The sequence below is a fragment of the Anarrhichthys ocellatus genome, unplaced genomic scaffold (genome assembly GCF_004355925.1).
Source record: "Anarrhichthys ocellatus isolate YVR2014 unplaced genomic scaffold, GSC_Weel_1.0 scaffold16, whole genome shotgun sequence".
In the NCBI taxonomy this organism is placed as follows: domain Eukaryota; kingdom Metazoa; phylum Chordata; class Actinopteri; order Perciformes; family Anarhichadidae; genus Anarrhichthys; species Anarrhichthys ocellatus.
Window position 1 is genome coordinate 1,604,197 of NW_022280046.1, and position 18,169 is coordinate 1,622,365.

Genomic DNA, 18,169 nt, shown 5'->3' on the forward strand with positions numbered 1-18,169 from the left:
ATTTGAGTCGTCATGTAATGCCCAGGGTGTCTTGGAGTAACATTACTTATTTAGAGGCTTTTTGTTCCAAATACGCAGAGCATCAATAATGAAATGAGGGGTGATTAATCTTTGTTAGTAGAGTAGTTACGTGTGTGTGTATGTGTCCGTGTGTGTGTGCTGTATATCTCAACCATTACTGGGTGGATTATCATGTAATTTTGTTAAAACATTATGTTCCTTTCAGGGTGAATTGTAATAATAATTCAGACTTTACTCTATCGCCAAATTATCGGGTCAAAACGTTAATATGTCTAGTTATTTATTCTGTACCTTCAAAACTAATGCCATACCCGTCATGCTCACCTGTACTTTGTGTTTAGTGACAACAAGCGACAATACTTGCTTAGCATTAGCATGTTAGCTTAAAATATTGCTGTCTCACAAAGCTGGAAGCATAGTTGTAGACACTTGTTCTTGTTCCAGCCCGTCGCACCACTCAGCCCAAATACGAATCGCACCCATTTTTTTGCGGGACAGAGTACAGCCATGACCTTTGTTGTTATAGTGCTGATGGTCTGTAACATTTGATTGTGGTGTTGGTAGACGGTGTGACGATGGAGGCCGAACACCCTCTTATCGGCCTGCTGTTTTACAGAACAGTGTTTTTGTTTTTATCACACGACCTCCTTGTTGATATCGTTCTGAAGTTCTCGGCACTGATTGCAAATCATGTCGTGCTACACGATGTCTTCGGTCACATTTCCTTTCCTGTTGTTTTGTTACAGTTTGTCAGAACTGTGTTAGTAACTATTGTTAGCGTAGGTAAGCGTTTGCAACATAAGAATCTCTTATCAAGTTTCAAATTGATTACAAATAGACAAGATACAGGGAGATGCGTACAGTTTGTTCTGTAGAAGAGAACACTCTGTGCTGCCAGTAATTCATCTTGACCTATACTGTAAATCTCAGCAGTGTGTTGCCACCACATGACCGCTGCTGGTGGTTGTCTAATAAATCTCCTTGTGGATCTTAAGTGACTGAATCTCCCTCTCCCTCTGAGTGACACACCACTTCTTTTCATTCACTGTGACCTTTTTGTCCCCCCCCCCCCCCCCCTCCTCCTTTGTCTCTTTATTAGGAGTCTCCTCAGGACAGTGCCATTACCAGGGACATTAACAGGACATTCCCGGCTCATGACTACTTCAAAGACACCGGAGGAGATGGACAAGACTCCCTCTACAAGATCTGCAAGGTGGGACACACACCCATGCAAGAGGGTGTTTAGATTACAGTTTTAAAGTCAACAGAGGGCATTTTTGGAGAAAAATGGATGAGTGGATAAAGCAAATGTGAATTCTTACCATTCCAAGAATTCCATTCTTCAAAGTGAAGAACGGATTAATTAATACCGTATAACTTCTATCTTCTTGGGGGTTTGTTGTAAATATTTACAACCTCATTATCACCAACAATTGTTCTTTTTGTTGGCACTGGTGTTCTTTGCTCGAACCAATTCTAGCATTCTGCATGTGAAAGAGAATCACATGTTCCCCTGGTGTGCAGCATATTTACTGTGTAAAGGACTGGCTTTACAGTTGGTCACGTAACAAAGTTTTCAGCGCAGTAGTGAAAGATGTCTGCGCTAAAGGGAACTGCTTAGTAATTAACTGAACAGTTGCTCTGTTTCTGGGTGGTTCAGCGAGTTCACAAACAGCCACTGCCTGTCTCGAAATACAGTTTCTAATCGAACGAACGTGTGCGCGCGCACACACACACACACACACACACACACCACTCTAATATAATGACTCCTGCTGCACAGCTGACTCTCACACACCGGCGTGATGGTGAAGTCCCGCTGCTGTCTTTACAGCTGGGACACATGCACATTTTCGACCTATAGTTCCATAATCCCACATGAACATGGCTGTAGTTTGGTCACTGCTGTTATTCATTATGTATAACTCAGGTGAGGGCATCCATCTGTTTCCCAGACAATTGCCTCCTCAGTGCGTTTGAATAATTCAGCGGGCCCTCCCTTTCCTCTGTGTGTCGATTGATCCACACTGTCTGTTTGACTTGCACTCATTATTTGTAGCTCAGTAGGCCACTACAGCCCCTTTTCCAAACTGTCCCTCGCTCCCTCCCTTCATACTCCATTTCCTCAGCACCAACATCTCTCTCTTCCTCTTCCCTTTCCTTGCGTCTTTTTCACAACTTTATCTCATGGTCATTTTTTTCTTTTTCTCCGTCCCTCACTCCAGATGCTTCCCTCGTGTATGTCGTGTTTTACTGCCAAAAAAAAAAAACGTCACAGACTTTAGATGTTCAAGAAGGGAATAAAAACAACAAGGTATCACTCTAAACAGCTTGTGCAATATAATTCAGGAGCTCTGTAGCCCAACAAGTCTGCTGTGAGTTAAAAAAGCTTCATACATTATATATTTGACTGATATGATGATGGTGGGTGTGTGTAATTTCTCAACTGTTTAATTTTCTTCGGTTTATTTAAAGCCGTGTTAAGCTTCCAGCGTAGCTTAAGCCATATTTCTTACCTCCTGTCAGGCATAAGTTCAGTATTTACGGACACTGATCTTGCCCTGGGCCGGTTTGCCAACTCCTAAGGAAAAATATTTTGGTTTTCTACTTCAGCTGCTCTTCTCTCTTTCACAATATATTTCATCATTTGATTCTGTGTTGAAATGATAAATATTGTTTAATGTACATGTAAAAATCTTGGATTGGATCATCAGCAACAGGCTGCAGTGGCAAAAACAAAGTTATTATTCACTCGCTGGACCCCATAATAAAAAATAAAAATAAGATCTCATCATCATTTAATTACCCGCATCAATTTTTGAATTCACCATGAAACTGATTTACTAACTGCGTGCCCGTTTGCCTTTGTCCTCGCCTTCAGGCTTACTCTGTTTACGATGAGGAGATCGGCTACTGCCAGGGACAATCCTTCCTGGCTGCTGTGCTGCTGCTGCACGTGAGTTCACCCATCAGCAGGGTCCAACTGTTTTCTTTTCTTTTGACATCTGTATATTTTTGATATTCTGCAGTGCCGGAGGGATTGGCTTAGAGACTTGTCTGTAGTATATTCAGTGTAGGATATGATATCACGATGTACTGTTACTGCACCGAAACAGTTTGAGGAAGATTGCAGATGTGAGCTGGTATCTGTTGGCCACTGACATATATATTTTTTAATAAATATCATATAATGTGTTCATGGTAATTTGCCAAGCTGGAGAGGCTTCCCTGTAACATGCCAACACTGCCACCTAGTGGACAGACACTGTCAGTGTCTTTTATAAGCTGATGGACAGAGGGAGATATGTAAAGCGACATCATAAGGAGTTATATAACACACTCAGGTAGTGTTGTATTAGCCTCACCTGAAACCTGTGGAGGCACTAATTACTAAACCTCTGTGTCGTCTTCCTCAGATGCCAGAGGAGCAAGCGTTCAGTGTGCTGGTCAAGATCATGTTTGATTACGGGCTCCGGGACCTTTTCAAGCAGAACTTTGAAGACCTGCATTGCAAGTTCTTCCAACTTGAGAGGCTCATGCAGGTATGCGTGTTTCATTTGCTGATCTGAAGTTTTTTTCTGAATGGACACCAAAGCAGTGGTCGATCTCACTGTGTTCACTCATAATCAGGCTGAAAAGATGTTAGTTTGCGTACAGTTGGTCTAATTTCTGACAAGTGCCACTTTGCTTTTTTTTGGTTTTTGTGTTTATTACATCTATTAATTTACCTCTCTCCTTGTTCCTTCCCTCCTCATCATTCCTCCTACCTCTCTGTGCTCCTGTCTCTTTATTCCTTTTCTCCCCCTCTGTCTCTCCTTTGCTTTCTCTCTCTCTCTTAAACAGGAATATATCCCAGACCTGTACAACCATTTCCTGAATGTGGGTCTGGAGGCCCATATGTATGCCTCTCAGTGGTTCCTCACCCTCTTCACAGCCAAGTTCCCTCTTTACATGGTCTTCCATATCATTGATCTGCTACTGTGTGAGGTTGGTAATAACCCACAACACAACTTCCCCCGCTGAAATTCAGTAATACAGTAAACAATGACATGGTATTTTAAATACAATACAGCTGTATTCTAAGGAACCCTTTGCTCTGACTCTAAGCGGAGCTCATGTACCGCCTGTTTATTTTGATGCGCTGTCGCTGGAAGCTGTTTACAGATTTGTTCAAATTCAAGCACTGAAAGCCTCCAGGAATTAAGATAATAATGAAGTTTGGAACAATGAACACTCTTCCAAGAGCTGGCTGTTTGGCCAAAGTCTATAAAAGAAGTTCATCTACTTGAAGGCCTGTGAGAGCATGGGGGGAAATCATTTCTTGTCTGATGAGAGAAAGTTTTTTGTCCTGAGTGTTAAGCTCTACATCTAGTGAAGACCAAGCCCCATTAATCAGCTGAATAATGCAGGGCCCCCATGATTCTGTAATGATGCATCACAGCAGCAGGACCTGGGAGGCTGTTGTGATGATGGACAGACCCGATTACAGAAAGGAAAAAAGCTGCTTCAAATCACACACAGCGTCAGACCAAGGGGAAGAGTGACCTTTCAGCATGGTGGTCCAAGCCAAGAAAAGTGGAGTGTCAGCCAAATCCCAGACCTCTGTGGAGAGATGTTAAGATTGTAGTTTTTCAACTTCTGATGAAGTCTGACAGCACTGCTAAAAAAAAATCCACCAGGAAGAGTAGGAGACACTGCAAGTATTAGCAGCAACTGCAACACTTAATGTAGTCGTAGTTTATACATTTCTCTTTCATTTTAACGAAGCTGGAAATGTTCCTTTATTATTATTCTTGAGTATTGTGTGTCCATTGCTGGCAAATAATATTTTAAGATAAGGTGGTATGCACCGTTTGTGCGCATACTCCTTTTTTAAAATAGTTAAACCCATGTTTTATTTGTATTTCTTTGGACTTACAGTTCCTCTAATTCCTTAACACGCCATGAAATATGTGTCTTTATTTTCAGGGCATCAGCGTGATCTTCAATGTGGCCTTGGCATTACTAAAGGTAAGGTAGCCCAAACACAGAACACCACTTGCAACCACATGTCTGAGTAGAAACAGAAAGGTTTAAAATTGTTTATCATAACTAGTTCAGAAATGTGTGTCAATCAGTGAGGATTGTGCTGCTTCATGTTGCAAAAAAAAAAGAAGTGTCAACCAAACAGGCTCTTCCAGGTTGTGTGTATGGGTTTCTTTACGTGTCCACCATCTTTCTTTTCCTCAGACATCAAAAGACGATCTGATCCAAACGGACTTCGAGGGTGCACTCAAATTCTTCCGTGTGCCGGTTCCGAAGAGGTACCGCTCTGAGGAAAACGCAAAGAAACTGATGGAGCTGGCCTGTAGCATTAAGGTGAGTTTAGAGTAAAACAAAGAATAGAAAACAGTCTCAGTTCAAACCTCTGACACTTCAGGTTCAGCTCTGTCTTAATGCATTCAAAGGGTTGTTAGTAACCTCATTTTAGTTTTGAGTAAGAATAGAAATATATGCAACTCCATTATGTGGTTAAGCTAATGGTCTTTAAGATATTCAGAAAACCTCAAACGGTGGTGAAAACGAAAACTTTAGCAGTGCTACTTATCTACCAGTAGGGGCCACTTTTGAACTTTAAATCAAGTTTAACAGATGCAATGAGCACACACACCATCACACCTCTTTCTTCCTGTCTGTGTCTTAAACACACACACACACACACACACACACACACCTGTGTCCTGACCTGTTTTGAACAGACTGGCTTAATTCAGAGGGCCTGACTTTGAAAGTAACTTTGGGCAGAGATATAAATCAGCACACATGGGGAAAGTTTTTAGCTATTTGGTTCTCATAGTCGCGCTTAGTTCTGCTTTTGTTTTCAGCGATGCATTGGACCTGTTTGAATGAAATGCCTGCATGTGTGCAAAAGTGACCTACAATTTCCTGCTTTAAGAAGTTATTTCCAGCACATTATGTGGCAAAATAAAACAATTCCATGAAGTCATTAGACCTCAGTGAGTACGACAATGGTGGAGCTGGTAAACAGGATTTAAACTTTGGATTATTATCTTTGAATGGCCTACCGTGGGATGTATCCATGCACGCCTTGATGCTAAAAAGCACAAAATGATGGAGACCTCTATTGGTTACATGTGTTCAATATATTTTATTTATGTGCCAGAGGTTAAGGTCAAACATCCTGGTCCTTCTTCCCCATCTTCATCACCCTCATGGTAGAATAAGCACGAAACTGTAAAAGCAGAATCTAGTTTAAAGTGATCTCATCTCCAGAGGAGGAACCAAAAGTGTAACTAATTGTAAAGTTATGGAATCAGTTAGTTAGTTGAGATATGGATACACCATCGTACAGTAATGGGAGTGCCTGTGTTAGTTCTAGTAGATGGCATGAAGAGGAAAAACTCTTTAAAGTACTTTACTTAGTAATTGTAGTCAGAGGTCATACTTATTTGAATAATTTTGAAGCGAATATGCGGCAAACACAGTTGGAAACTACAGTCGGGTCAGAAAATGTATTCAGGAGACACTCGGGGTCAAACTAGTGTCATTAACGTCCTCTCAGCGTGTAGTCGTTACACCTACTGTCTCTTCTTGTCTGCCAACCTTTCGAATTCTAAAGTTAATAAATGCAAATCGCCCTGGGATTCAAATGAAAGTCATGAATGCTCGACTTTCCCATTGTTTCCTGTGTGTTTTAGTTTCCATCTCTTTGTGTCTACGTCATAGCTCATTATGAGCATGCATGCATAGGTATTGTGTTCACAGTTACAGCTCTAGAGATGAAGGGGAAGCATATATTTTTTAACAATACGCTAGTAAGATGAGAAATATTTGATGTCTTTTATAAATGATGACTGTGCTTGAGAGAGCCGTGGCTGCTCTGTGTTCTTAATTGCTTTTCTAAGTAGTAACTTCTGTCGTTCCAGCTGTCTGTCAAAAATAATGAGAAATGACACGGACTCCTGCCCCCGGATGACCTCTTGTACTTTTTTCTTCCTTTTGTCTGTCTCCCATGTACACGCATGCAGAGGCACACTTAGAGCGGGACAACATGTTCTGTCCCAGTTCTGCCACCATCATTAGGTGACGAGTGCTGAAGAGGATTTTCGATCCCTTGATATACTGTTGTATAACGCTAAACATGCACATGCAGGCATGCATGCACAGACCAACGGTGCATTGATGCTGCAGCTGTAACAAGATGCTTTAAAAGCCACAGAATGGACAAGCAAGTCTCTCTAATGCTGAGAATCATGCACATAGTGTTGGTTGTATGGTAGTTTTCTCTTCTTTTTAAGAAAGCTCAATGGAAGGCAGCAGCTGGGCAGTGAAAGGCCTGTTGATGAGTTGGTGTGTGTGTGTGTGTGTGTGTGTGTGTGTGTGTGTGTGTAAACGGCATCTTTAGGCATGAATGTCACTGCAAGCGTTAGTGTTTGAATCAGACACTGTTTAGCTGGCTTGGGCGATCTGAAGTGTAGCACCGAACCTGAACTCTGGGTACTGAAATTTGTTCTCAGTTCACAAGGCGATAAACAGTGTGAACTTTAGGTTTACCTGCCTCGAGTAACACGTTAGCAGTTCCTTTGACTCTGCTCGTTTTGCAACCATACTGTCCCTGAGGACTGTGTGGACAGTGATACCCCAACATACAGAAACAACAGCAGCGACTTGGGCCTGTAATCTCTTAAGTCTTCATCTTCATCTTATTCAAATGCCGGACTGAACTAAACGGCTTCTCAGTCCAATCGAGTTTATCAATCTTGTGTGTTTGTTTACAAAAGATGGTAAAGATTCTTCACTGGCAGCCACCTTTAGTGCACGAGCCAATTACTAACGGGCTAGTTTATTTCTTTCTTGTCATCATGGGTAAAATTGCAATTATGAGTGTAATTCTTTGTGTGTGTGTGTGTTTGTTATATAGTTGATGAGTACCAAACATTGTTTGTTTTTCTGCTCTCGCTGCCCAACAGATCAGCCAGAAAAAGCTGAAGAAATTTGAGAAGGAGTACCACACCTTGAGGGAGCAACAGGAACAACAGGAGGCCCCCATCGAGAGATACGAGGTAGACATAAGCACAACATATTCACCTGTGTACATAATAACATAGCAACAATTTCTCCATAAAATGAACAGAAACTTAAGTTATTAAGCTATATCGGCAACTCTGATATGGTTTAGGATTCTTTATACCCCTGTCCTTGCAACAAATGTTGTCTTAATTTGTATTTAGTTAATAAAGTAACTATAATGTAAGTATTCCATTCGATTCACAACATTATCCACTCTTTGGTGTAGATAATGAAATGCATGTTGTAAAAATACATAAAGTTAAAACCACCACCATATTCTGACTCCAGAGATTCCATTTAACAGAATATATATATATATATATATATTTTTTTTTTATACACTGTAGACCTTGACAGTCCTTGTTTAGGAGAGAAAAAGTACATGGCACCAAAAAAGCCATTAACTGTACATGCCAAAAGTCATTTCAAGGGTAGCGGGTCGGTTGTGTCCAGCACCACCACATCAATTACAGTGACTGAACCTCTGCTTTGTTTGCTCTAAAGAACTGCTTCCTTCAAACACACCGTAGACCAATATCATTTATTTTTGTATGTCAAACGAGGTATCTTGAGACGTTTGTACTTTTGATCTTCATAAGGATTTCCATACACAACTTGATAAAGTTAACAGCTGTCAGGTTGGATCAGTGAGATTACAATATTTTCAACATTTTAAGACGTTTAAGCAAATTAAGATTGCAATTCCCTGTTCGTTTACATTTTATTCAGGCGCATATATCCTGCACATCAGAGCGTTAAGAAGGACTTACTTCTTCTATTATGAAAACACGAGACTTATATTTCCAGAATGAAAGTGAGCTGGACTATTTAAATGAAAAGAATGTCCTCAGAAATGAGGATGTGTGCACTATTTTCAATAACAGACTTGCTTGGAAGTCCTTATGCAAGACAAACACACACACATAAACATTACAGACACCTGACTTCATAATTATGCTGTCACCTGATCACGGTTAACTTTTACAGGAACATCATCTCATTCTGTAAAATGAGGCACTGATCCAGGAAGAGATGCTTGCATATTCATTTCAAAACTCTTCATGATTAACTAATTTTCCCTGCTCTGTCGTCTCTTCACTTTCACTTTCCTTCCTCTTTCATGTTTCCGTTCCTATGTTTTCGTGTCTCACTCCTTTTTCTTGTTTCATCATCTTTACTTTGTTGTCCTCTCTTTCTCCTTTACTCGTCTCTCCCTCGGCTCCAGCGGGAGAACCGTCGTCTGCAAGAGGCTAACATGCGCTTGGAGCAGGAGAATGACGACCTGGCACATGAACTAGTCAGCAGCAAGATAGCCCTGCGCAAAGACCTCGACAACGTAAGCCGTGTGTGTGTGTGTGTGTGTGTGTGTGTGTGAGCTGTCACTTCTGTATGAGGAACGATTGCAGGCACAAGTGTGTTTGTGCAACAAAAACACATAAATGTAGCATAACCTTTATTTACACAACCTCAAAATGACATTAGTGTGTGTAAGGCATCGTGTCACTAAAGTGTAACTTTCAATGACCTCGTGGGTTAATTTTGTCCTGTTTGTGTGTGTCAGGCTGAGGAGAAGGCAGACGCCCTGAATAAAGAGTTGCTGCTGACCAAACAGAAGCTGGTGGACTCTGAGGACGAGAAGAGGCGACTGGAAGAAGAATCTGCACAGGTCAGAGACCGCAACGAGACACTTCTCAGCCTGATGTCTATATTTTAGACGTCAGCTGCATATATGTTTTTCTTTAATATCCCGTGTGGCACACAGGCTTACAGATGGTAGGAAAGTGTCAGCACTATTGCAACACAAATTCTCGGGTGAAGAGAATGAGCAGAGCTGTTGTGAAATGGCACCGCTTACTTCGCCTGTCCCTGGGCTCAAGATGGAGACTAGTAGGACGTATGCGATATTAATGTGACAGGTTATGAATGATCAAAGACTATCTTAAAGATGGAGCCAATAGTCTGCAGGTTCTTACTCCAATCGAACATCGCGATGGCTGATTTTACTGATACGGTCTCTTTCTGTGGGTGATGGGACTCTTTGCATGTTGGCATATCTTTTAGTTTATAATACTGCTCTTTGAAAACAAGGCTGTAATTTATGTTTTTTCGGAGGTAGCAGTACTGACCATTCCATTGCTGCACGCAGAGGTAGTGAAGCTGGATTTATATTGCGTGTTAGTCAAACTATAAGCCAGTAGATTCCCTTTAGACGGACAGCAAATGTGAAGCACAAGTATTTATCTCTGTCTCTCTCTGTATATTCACCTTTCCACATGCAGCAGGTCTGTGTGTCTCCGAACCACTTTATCATGTAATCTGTCCACGGCATTCTTCCCTGTCTGCATGTTATTGTATGGCCTCTGTCTATGTAATACGACTGAAGGAAAACAAAAAAACTACAACCTCCAAGGGCTTCCTTTGTCATCCGGGTCAAACCTCCAATGTCAAAGAATGTCCGTTCATCTTCAGTGTCGATTTTCTTGAGTTCAATGGAGAATCCCTCAGAGGTGAAGGCCGGACCTGCTGCCTTCTGTTCCCATGTGTGTTCAGTGCTGTCCTCCCAATGTGTAGTTGTGAATGATTTATGTGCTTGAATAGAGGTTGTGTTGAGGGTGTGACTTCGCCCCTGAGCTCAAAGTCTGCCAATTCCTTTCTCTTGTCTTCTTCACTTGTCATAGCAGCAGTCACATGGTCTCTGGGGCCTCTGACCCGGCTTCTGTCCTCGGGCCCTCTCTGCCCTACAACGGCCTAACGCTACGTGTGTTTGCTTGTTTCCCACAGCTGAAGGAGATGTGCAGACGAGAGCTTGATAAGTCTGAATCCGAGATAAAGAAGAACGGCTCGATTATTGGAGAATATAAGCAGGTATGTATAGTGAATCTGTGTAGCATGTACGGTACTGTGAGTCTTGTTTAAATCATATTACTGAAGTGTGTCTTTCTCACAAGTACATTTCAGAGAAGTGAAACTGTAAACCGTGGCGGAACCTTCTTGATTCCTTGTTTTTGAACACTTTATTTGTGATGTTCTGTTTTTGATCCAACATCACAACCTCTTCTACAATCCACTTAACCTTCCCTCTCCCACCAGCCCAAGCATATACAATTATACAAATCTATATAAGTATATCCTAATAAGTATGCAGACAGTATGTAACACGTGTATGCCGAGAAGATGATGGAAAGTAAATACATTTAAATAAATGTTTGCATCTCTTTTCCTCTCATCTTCCCTTACTTGTCTTGTCTTTACAGAACTAAGCTCTGATCGAGCCATTACCGTGGCAGGACTATCCATAAATATTCCAAAATAATATAAGAGCAATCTGTTTCCAGTCATTCATCTAGAAACATCTAATTTTACGAAATGGCCTTAAGCTGAACCCAGAGCCTTTGATGGCTGAGCCTGTGAGCATATTTTTGACTTCCTGTTTCTCCAAATTCCTCTCACGGTGATTTTCATCCTCTCGGATCTCAACCTGTCACTTAATGCTTAAATATGAACCTACCGAGATCAAGTACTATTACGATCATTATGCAACAATCCAGCTCCCTGCGGAGGCAGACGGAAATAGCAAGAGGACTAATTTAGAAACGGATCTTAACTTCACCTGAGACTAAAAATATTGGCAGCAGATTGGAATTGACAGCAGATCTGAGAAGTGATGGGTTGTGTGTGTTTCTGTGGGTGAAAGCAGACTTCAGATTGCTGGCATGCAGCTGAGCAGAGTGAACTGTGAAAATGGAGCTTTGTTATTTTTGTGACAGGGAATAAAGAGGGTGATGGATGGCGAGAGGGAGAAAATGAACACAAGTCTGTGGCAGAGAGAGAGCAGAGGGAAGACAGCAGCATTTGATCCTCTGGGATTGGCATGTTGAGGAATGCCCCAAAATAGCCTGCATTGTTCTCCAACCCAGATAACTCAAATTATACTTCAAATCGCATTTTCATATTTCAGTGGCTGTGAACGCCATGTTTCTTTTTTTTGTAGGATTAGAGCCAAAAAAAAGGCTTCATTTGCTAATAGCCTCTCCAGCCCACGAGGACAGAGAAACATCCGTTAATGGTAAAGCTAGAAACAGTCGAGTGGCGTATTGTAGGAGCGGAGCCTGAGATACACTCAGGCCTCCCGGGTACTTGCGAGGGACAGTGACATGTGCCACTGCTTGTGTTTCTGAGGACCGGTTAGCGTTAAATTTATTTCTCACACTTTTCTCACTAGAATATTCGGAAATGTTTCTGATTGAGCATTGCATTCCAATTGTTTGATTCTAGTTCAAAGCAGTATATGTTATTAGAATGATAAAGCAATTAAAAGTAGCATTTAATTGTCAAAAACGGTATCAAGAATCCTAAATTTGAATAAGCAAAATAATCCATTACTAGCTTCCTGACTGTAGACTGACATTTACCCCATCTTATGCAGAAGTTCTACAAATTCTAGAAAACATTGAGAGATGAAAATACCCACTTAACATGTTGGGGAGGAAAGTGATTGAAGGCTGCTAGCAGAGGGATAAGTAATCAGTCGTGATGAAGGGAAGGTAGAGAGATGGGTTCAGTAACGGCAGTTGAAAGTAAATGAAAGAGAGGATGACAGGAGGGAAAGATAAAAGACGTGTAGGAGGAGAGAGATGGATATCTGCTTGGCTGAAGATACACAGATAGACGTATAGATTGATCTCTATAGGAAGGAGGATAAAGACGTGCGGTACATGCCACAGGGAATCTGATAGACATGGGGAGAGCAGGAGCAGATAGAGAGACAGATAGTCTGTCTACAGAGAGGTGGGATGACCCGATGTTCCCGTTAGAATGAGTCATGTCCCATCGATTTCTCTGTTCGTCTGCAAGCCAGAGCACAAGTGCGCGTGTGTGTGTGTGTGTGTGTGTGTGTGTGTGTTTGCATGTCTGTCAGCGTGTTTGTAGCTTTAGGTTATAGGTATAAAAGGAGGAGAAAAAGAGATTGGGTATATGTAAGCATGCACATGTGTGTACATCCGGTGAGCCCTGCTGTAAAAGCAGTACCTCATGACATCACTGATAGACTAAAGAGGAAGAGGACGAAGTCTCTGCCACAGAGACTGATTTACCAATCAACACAAACAAGGTTGTGTTCAGGAGAGAAGAAATATAATCAGAAAAACTATCATCTTTCTCAGTGGAACAATACTGGTGAAATTAAGGTGAATTGTTGATCCCGTTGATGAAAACACCGTAACTGTAACACACTTTCTGAACAACTGTCTCCGTCTGTGGTTCATGTAGATCTGCTCCCAGCTGAGTGAACGACTGGAGAAACAACAGACAGCCAACCGAGGAGAACTGGAGAAAATCCGGGTGAATTTTACACACAAACATACACACCTCGGAACACTGCTGTGTGCACTCGCACACGTAAATGAGGAGTTAGGCCAATGAGGCAGGGCCAGGCATCTCACTTCCAGCACACGCACACTTGGCTGAGAAGCTGTTTGTTTAGACTGTAGTTGGGCGAAAGGCCATTTTGGCAGAGAGCTCTGTCAGGGCGGCCCAAGGACTCACTAAAGGACACACAAAAGCTTTACTGCACCACGGATAAGTTCTGTAGAGGACGGAGCCGGGCTTCTCTTTGTGCGCAATGTCTGCAAGTCCATCATCTTATTGGTTCTTATCCTTTTTATTATTCAATAACAGTGGTGCAGCAAATGCAATATAACTGTCGGCAATCACAATTATAATTGAGGTAGGGGAACAGTGAATACTATATAATTGTAATTTACAACAGTGTTAATTAGAAATGTTTGTGTAATGTACTGACATACTCATTCCATTTAAAGTGATGACAGGAACACTTTCGGCTTCGGCGCTGTGCAGCTTCATTAACGCTCGCATCCACTTCTGCAGTGATGAGCATAGAGACGTTGTGTACGATCACGATTGAAATGAAATGTGGGAGTGGGATGAAATAACAATTCTGAGGGAATATCTCAACCGTCGTAGTCCACTGTTGTTTAGCGTCCCACTCCCACAGCGATAGGTACTTAGATGAGGTAACACTAGAAGATCAAAGAGTTGCAGTGAATCTTAAGTAAGTCAGTTTGTCTCCGTTCGCAGTGATTTTCTGTAGCTGCTTGCAGAGACGCTCTGTGACAAATAGGTCATTACGTACCAGGGCACCCAAAAAGAAGTCTTTGCAGGAAGGGCAGGGTGGAGTGCAGCCCTGACGGAGGAGGGAAAGCATCGTTGGGTGTGTTTGGTCGTCTACACTAATGAGCTGCCATGCTTCAGCTACTAAGCAGAACGCTGTCTTTTCTCCGGTTATACAAATATCTCTACTGCAGAAAGATAGATGACATGGCTACAGATCATTACATTTTGAGATCATGTCATAGAATAGTATGCTATAAAAAAAGATGGTGAAAGATAGGATTGCGCGCCATAAAATATATACTACCAATAAATGGCATAAAAAATGTAATACTTTGCCAAAATGATTTGTATAATAGTTTGTCATTGAAAATATACAGTATCTCACAAAAAGTGATATAATATGCCATACAAAAATGATAGTGTATTATATTTAAAAAGTCATAGTATAGTAAATAAATTCATAGTAAGGTAGGTCAAACTTTCATTAAAAGGTCATAGTATTTCATTTATAAAAATTTTATTTAAAAGCAATAGGTGGAGTATGTTGCAAAATGTTATTAAAATGTCACAATACAGCATAAAAAAGTCCCAAAGATATCAGTGTAGTATGCCTAAAAAAAATCATAACATTTTATGTAGATAAATTGTGTAGTATGTCAAAAGAATCATTGTAAAAGTATTGTATATTGGGAAAAATCATTAAAAAGTAATTGTATTGTACCACATAAAAAGCTACAGTATGGTATATTAGGTATAGAAGCCAGTGTTACCTTGTTTTTCTCTAACCTCACTCACTCACTCACTCACTCACTCACTCACTCACTCACTCATCCATCCATTTCTAGTCCAAAGTGGAAGGTTGTGAGAAGTGCAGCAGCCTTTTCAACAAAGAAGGCCGCGTGCGGGCCGCTGTGACCTCAGCATCAGCCGGGGGGACGGAGGAGACCGATGAGGAGAAGGAGGATCTGAAGAGCCAGCTGAGGGAGATGGAGCTGGAACTCGCTCAGACCAAACTGCAGCTTGTGGAGGCTGAGTGCAAAATCCAGGTACACTAACACAGTTCAATCAAACTGCACTCCTGAAAAACACGAAAAAAAATCGGTTCATTTTGTTATTTATTGGCAGACCTGTGTCGACCCTGTTCTGTGATTGTCCTAGTGATAGTGTCTTTTCTATTCAACCAGGATCTAGAGCACCACCTGGGTCTGGCCATCAACGAAGTGCAGGCTGCCAAGAAGACCTGGTTCAACCGAACGCTCAGCTCTATCAAGACCGTGACTGGGACCCAGGGCAAGGAGACCACCTAACCTGATAAGCCCATCGTCCGGTTTCACCCGGACTACGTCCTCTTATTGAGAATGTCCTTCCGTCTCCCTGTTCCCGCCGCTCCTGATCTAATCCATTTATTCTCCTCTCCACCCCGAATGACTACGGCACAAATGTGCTGATGCGAAGGGGTTAAAAATCATAAGATGAAGTACAACGCTACCACTTTCCCCCAGAGACACAATGTGCTTCCACCGGTCACAGAAAGAAAAGTGTAAAAAAAAAAAAAACAAAAAAAAAAAAGGCCGTGCTCCGTTTATTTCTCTTTGAACTACTGATAGTAATGACCCGCAGAAGCAAGGTAGGACATCTGAACTGTTACTGTCCTGACGGGATAGAGGATCGAACACTCCGTCCTCCCTTGCTGCTCTGCGTGCCTCCCTCTTCACTACTGGCACAAACCAGCCAGTCTCTGTAAAACCCGTTGTTTTAGGTACGAGAGCTAAGACACCTTTTCAAAAACTGAGCTTTTCTAATTTACGTTGAACAATACCTTTTCCTTTTTCTGTGTGTGTGTGTGTGTGTGTGTGTGTGTGTGTGTGTGTGTGTGTGTGTGTGTGTGTGTGTGTGTGTGAGTGTGAGTGACTGTAAAAAAAGCACTAAGGTTGTGTGTGTACATGCATGTAAGTCCTTTAATGTTCAAATATGTATATGAACGATGCTACAGAAGAGTTTGCTGACAAAGCCTTGATCTGAAGGTTGATACAGATGTTACCAGTGGATATGAATATATCATTTACAGTAAGGACAGAAACATTAAAAGCTGTTAAAGCAGCATCATCTTCCTCACATATGTCAGACATAAAACATGGTTGAGGTTTGGATGTCCCAGCACAAAGAAACTAAAAAAAAAAAAAAACTCCAAACCATGCAAACCTTTATTATTATGTATTTTACATTATGTATTATACATGTATGTATGCAAGCTCACTGTTGAACCCCAGAGTGGTGCAACGCTGGTTACAAACCCTAAACGGTGTAGAGTCAAAATGGAAAGGACAAACGCACATACACAGAACGTTTTAATTCCTGCTGCACTTGAACACACCTTTAAATATTAGAAAGGGCAAGATGTCGGCTCTGAAAGGCGGTTTGGTTATCTTTATACAGAATGGAGAGGAAATGCAATGCAGTCAGCAAACGAAACATGCTTAATCTGTAAGAGAGGTTTTCAACAACTAACAGGAAGGCCACATGGACAGAGGATTGGATTGGATTGGCTTGACTTTAGTGGATGCTGTTGACAGCTAGGGACAAGAAGATGAGGCAGCAGTAGGCATGCGATTGCCAAAACCGTGAAATTGGAATATGATGCAGCAAATGATGAATTGGCACAATAAGCTTGTATCCAGTGTTGAGTCAAAGGTAGAGTCTGATGTAATGGTAAGGAGTGTTTTTTGGCTTATGATGTCCCGGTGCATCTTTTCCTGGCAGTGTGACAAACGGCTCATCTCGAGATGGATGCAGTTACATGACAGAAACGTGTTTGTTCCGGGTGCCTGCACTCGTCTCCAGGGGCAGCACCGTTGGGATGAGGTGGAGCAGGAACCGCAGCACAAGCGTTTCGCAGCTTCCAAAAAAATCGACAGGAATGGATCGACTTTATCGAACCAGCATGGAGTAAACATCCTTGTGAAACATTTCCAACGCCTTGATGAATTCATGTCTCAAGTTGATCAATGCGTTCAGGACAAAGGGGCGGTTGGAAGAGTGCTTGTGTGTGTGTGTGTGTGTGTTTGTGTCTTCATATTTAGCTTACTATAAAGGGGGCTCAACAATATTTTAATTTCTGTTCATATTTCACGGATCAGATTAGAGACTGAAGACGAAAAAAACAGCTTCTTCTTCTTTTGCCAGCCTGAAATGAACAGTTACTGTAAATTGCATCAAACTTGAAGGAGGAATCGGATTGGCTGAAATCTGCTGGTGATGTCAGAGAAAAGGTCCGGATGAAGAAATAAAGGGCCATCCCTCTAAAGGCACTGGGTTGTATATAACAAACGTTAAAAAAAGAAATGAATATTGAGTTTTTGTTTATGATTTTCTACTGTGTAACTATAACTGTTTGCCTCCTTGTACCTACAAACCTGCTGTCGTGCTATTAATCCACAATGTTTTACGTTTTTAATGTTTATATTGCTCAAAGCTTCTCAGTCAGACTGCTGTTTGGTTAACTAAATGCCAAAACGTAGCTTTATCATCCAACAAAAAATATTATCGTGTGGAAATTGTTATAGTGTAGGATGCATTGTGTATACTTCATGAATTTCAATATAAAGATATCAACACAAAATATGTCTGCCTCTGACTTTTTCTGCATCTTTAATACAAAATCTAACAGCAACGGGTCAACACATAGTTGTTACAGTATATGATGAAACTGTATTACAAAGAGCTCAAATCAGCCACTGGTCAAAGTTAGTCTTCAAATAATGTCATAGTATAGGATGTTGAATAAAGTCACAGTATAGCATGTTGAATAAAGTCATAGTATAGGATGTTGAATAAAGTCTCAGTATAGCGTGTTGAATAAAGTCATAGTATAGGATGTTGAATAAAGTCATAGTATAGGATGTTGAATAAAGTCACAGTATAGCGTGTTGAATAAAGTCACAGTATA

The 18,169-nt window shown here is 41.3% G+C and overlaps 1 protein-coding gene across 1 annotated transcript in view; it reads left to right on the forward strand.

Annotated features, from left to right (window-relative positions):
* rabgap1 (RAB GTPase activating protein 1) overlaps positions 1-17,842 on the forward strand; it is a 54,112-nt gene extending 36,270 nt beyond the window's left edge. The window contains 13 exon segments of the mRNA XM_031855866.1: positions 1,121-1,234; positions 2,903-2,977; positions 3,438-3,563; positions 3,865-4,008; positions 4,990-5,031; positions 5,251-5,379; positions 7,992-8,084; positions 9,317-9,427; positions 9,653-9,757; positions 10,873-10,956; positions 13,360-13,431; positions 15,069-15,269; positions 15,408-17,842. Of these exon segments, the coding sequence (XP_031711726.1) occupies positions 1,121-1,234; positions 2,903-2,977; positions 3,438-3,563; positions 3,865-4,008; positions 4,990-5,031; positions 5,251-5,379; positions 7,992-8,084; positions 9,317-9,427; positions 9,653-9,757; positions 10,873-10,956; positions 13,360-13,431; positions 15,069-15,269; positions 15,408-15,530 (1,419 nt within the window). The 3' untranslated portion in view covers positions 15,531-17,842.
* Positions 17,843-18,169: the final 327 nt, after the last annotated feature.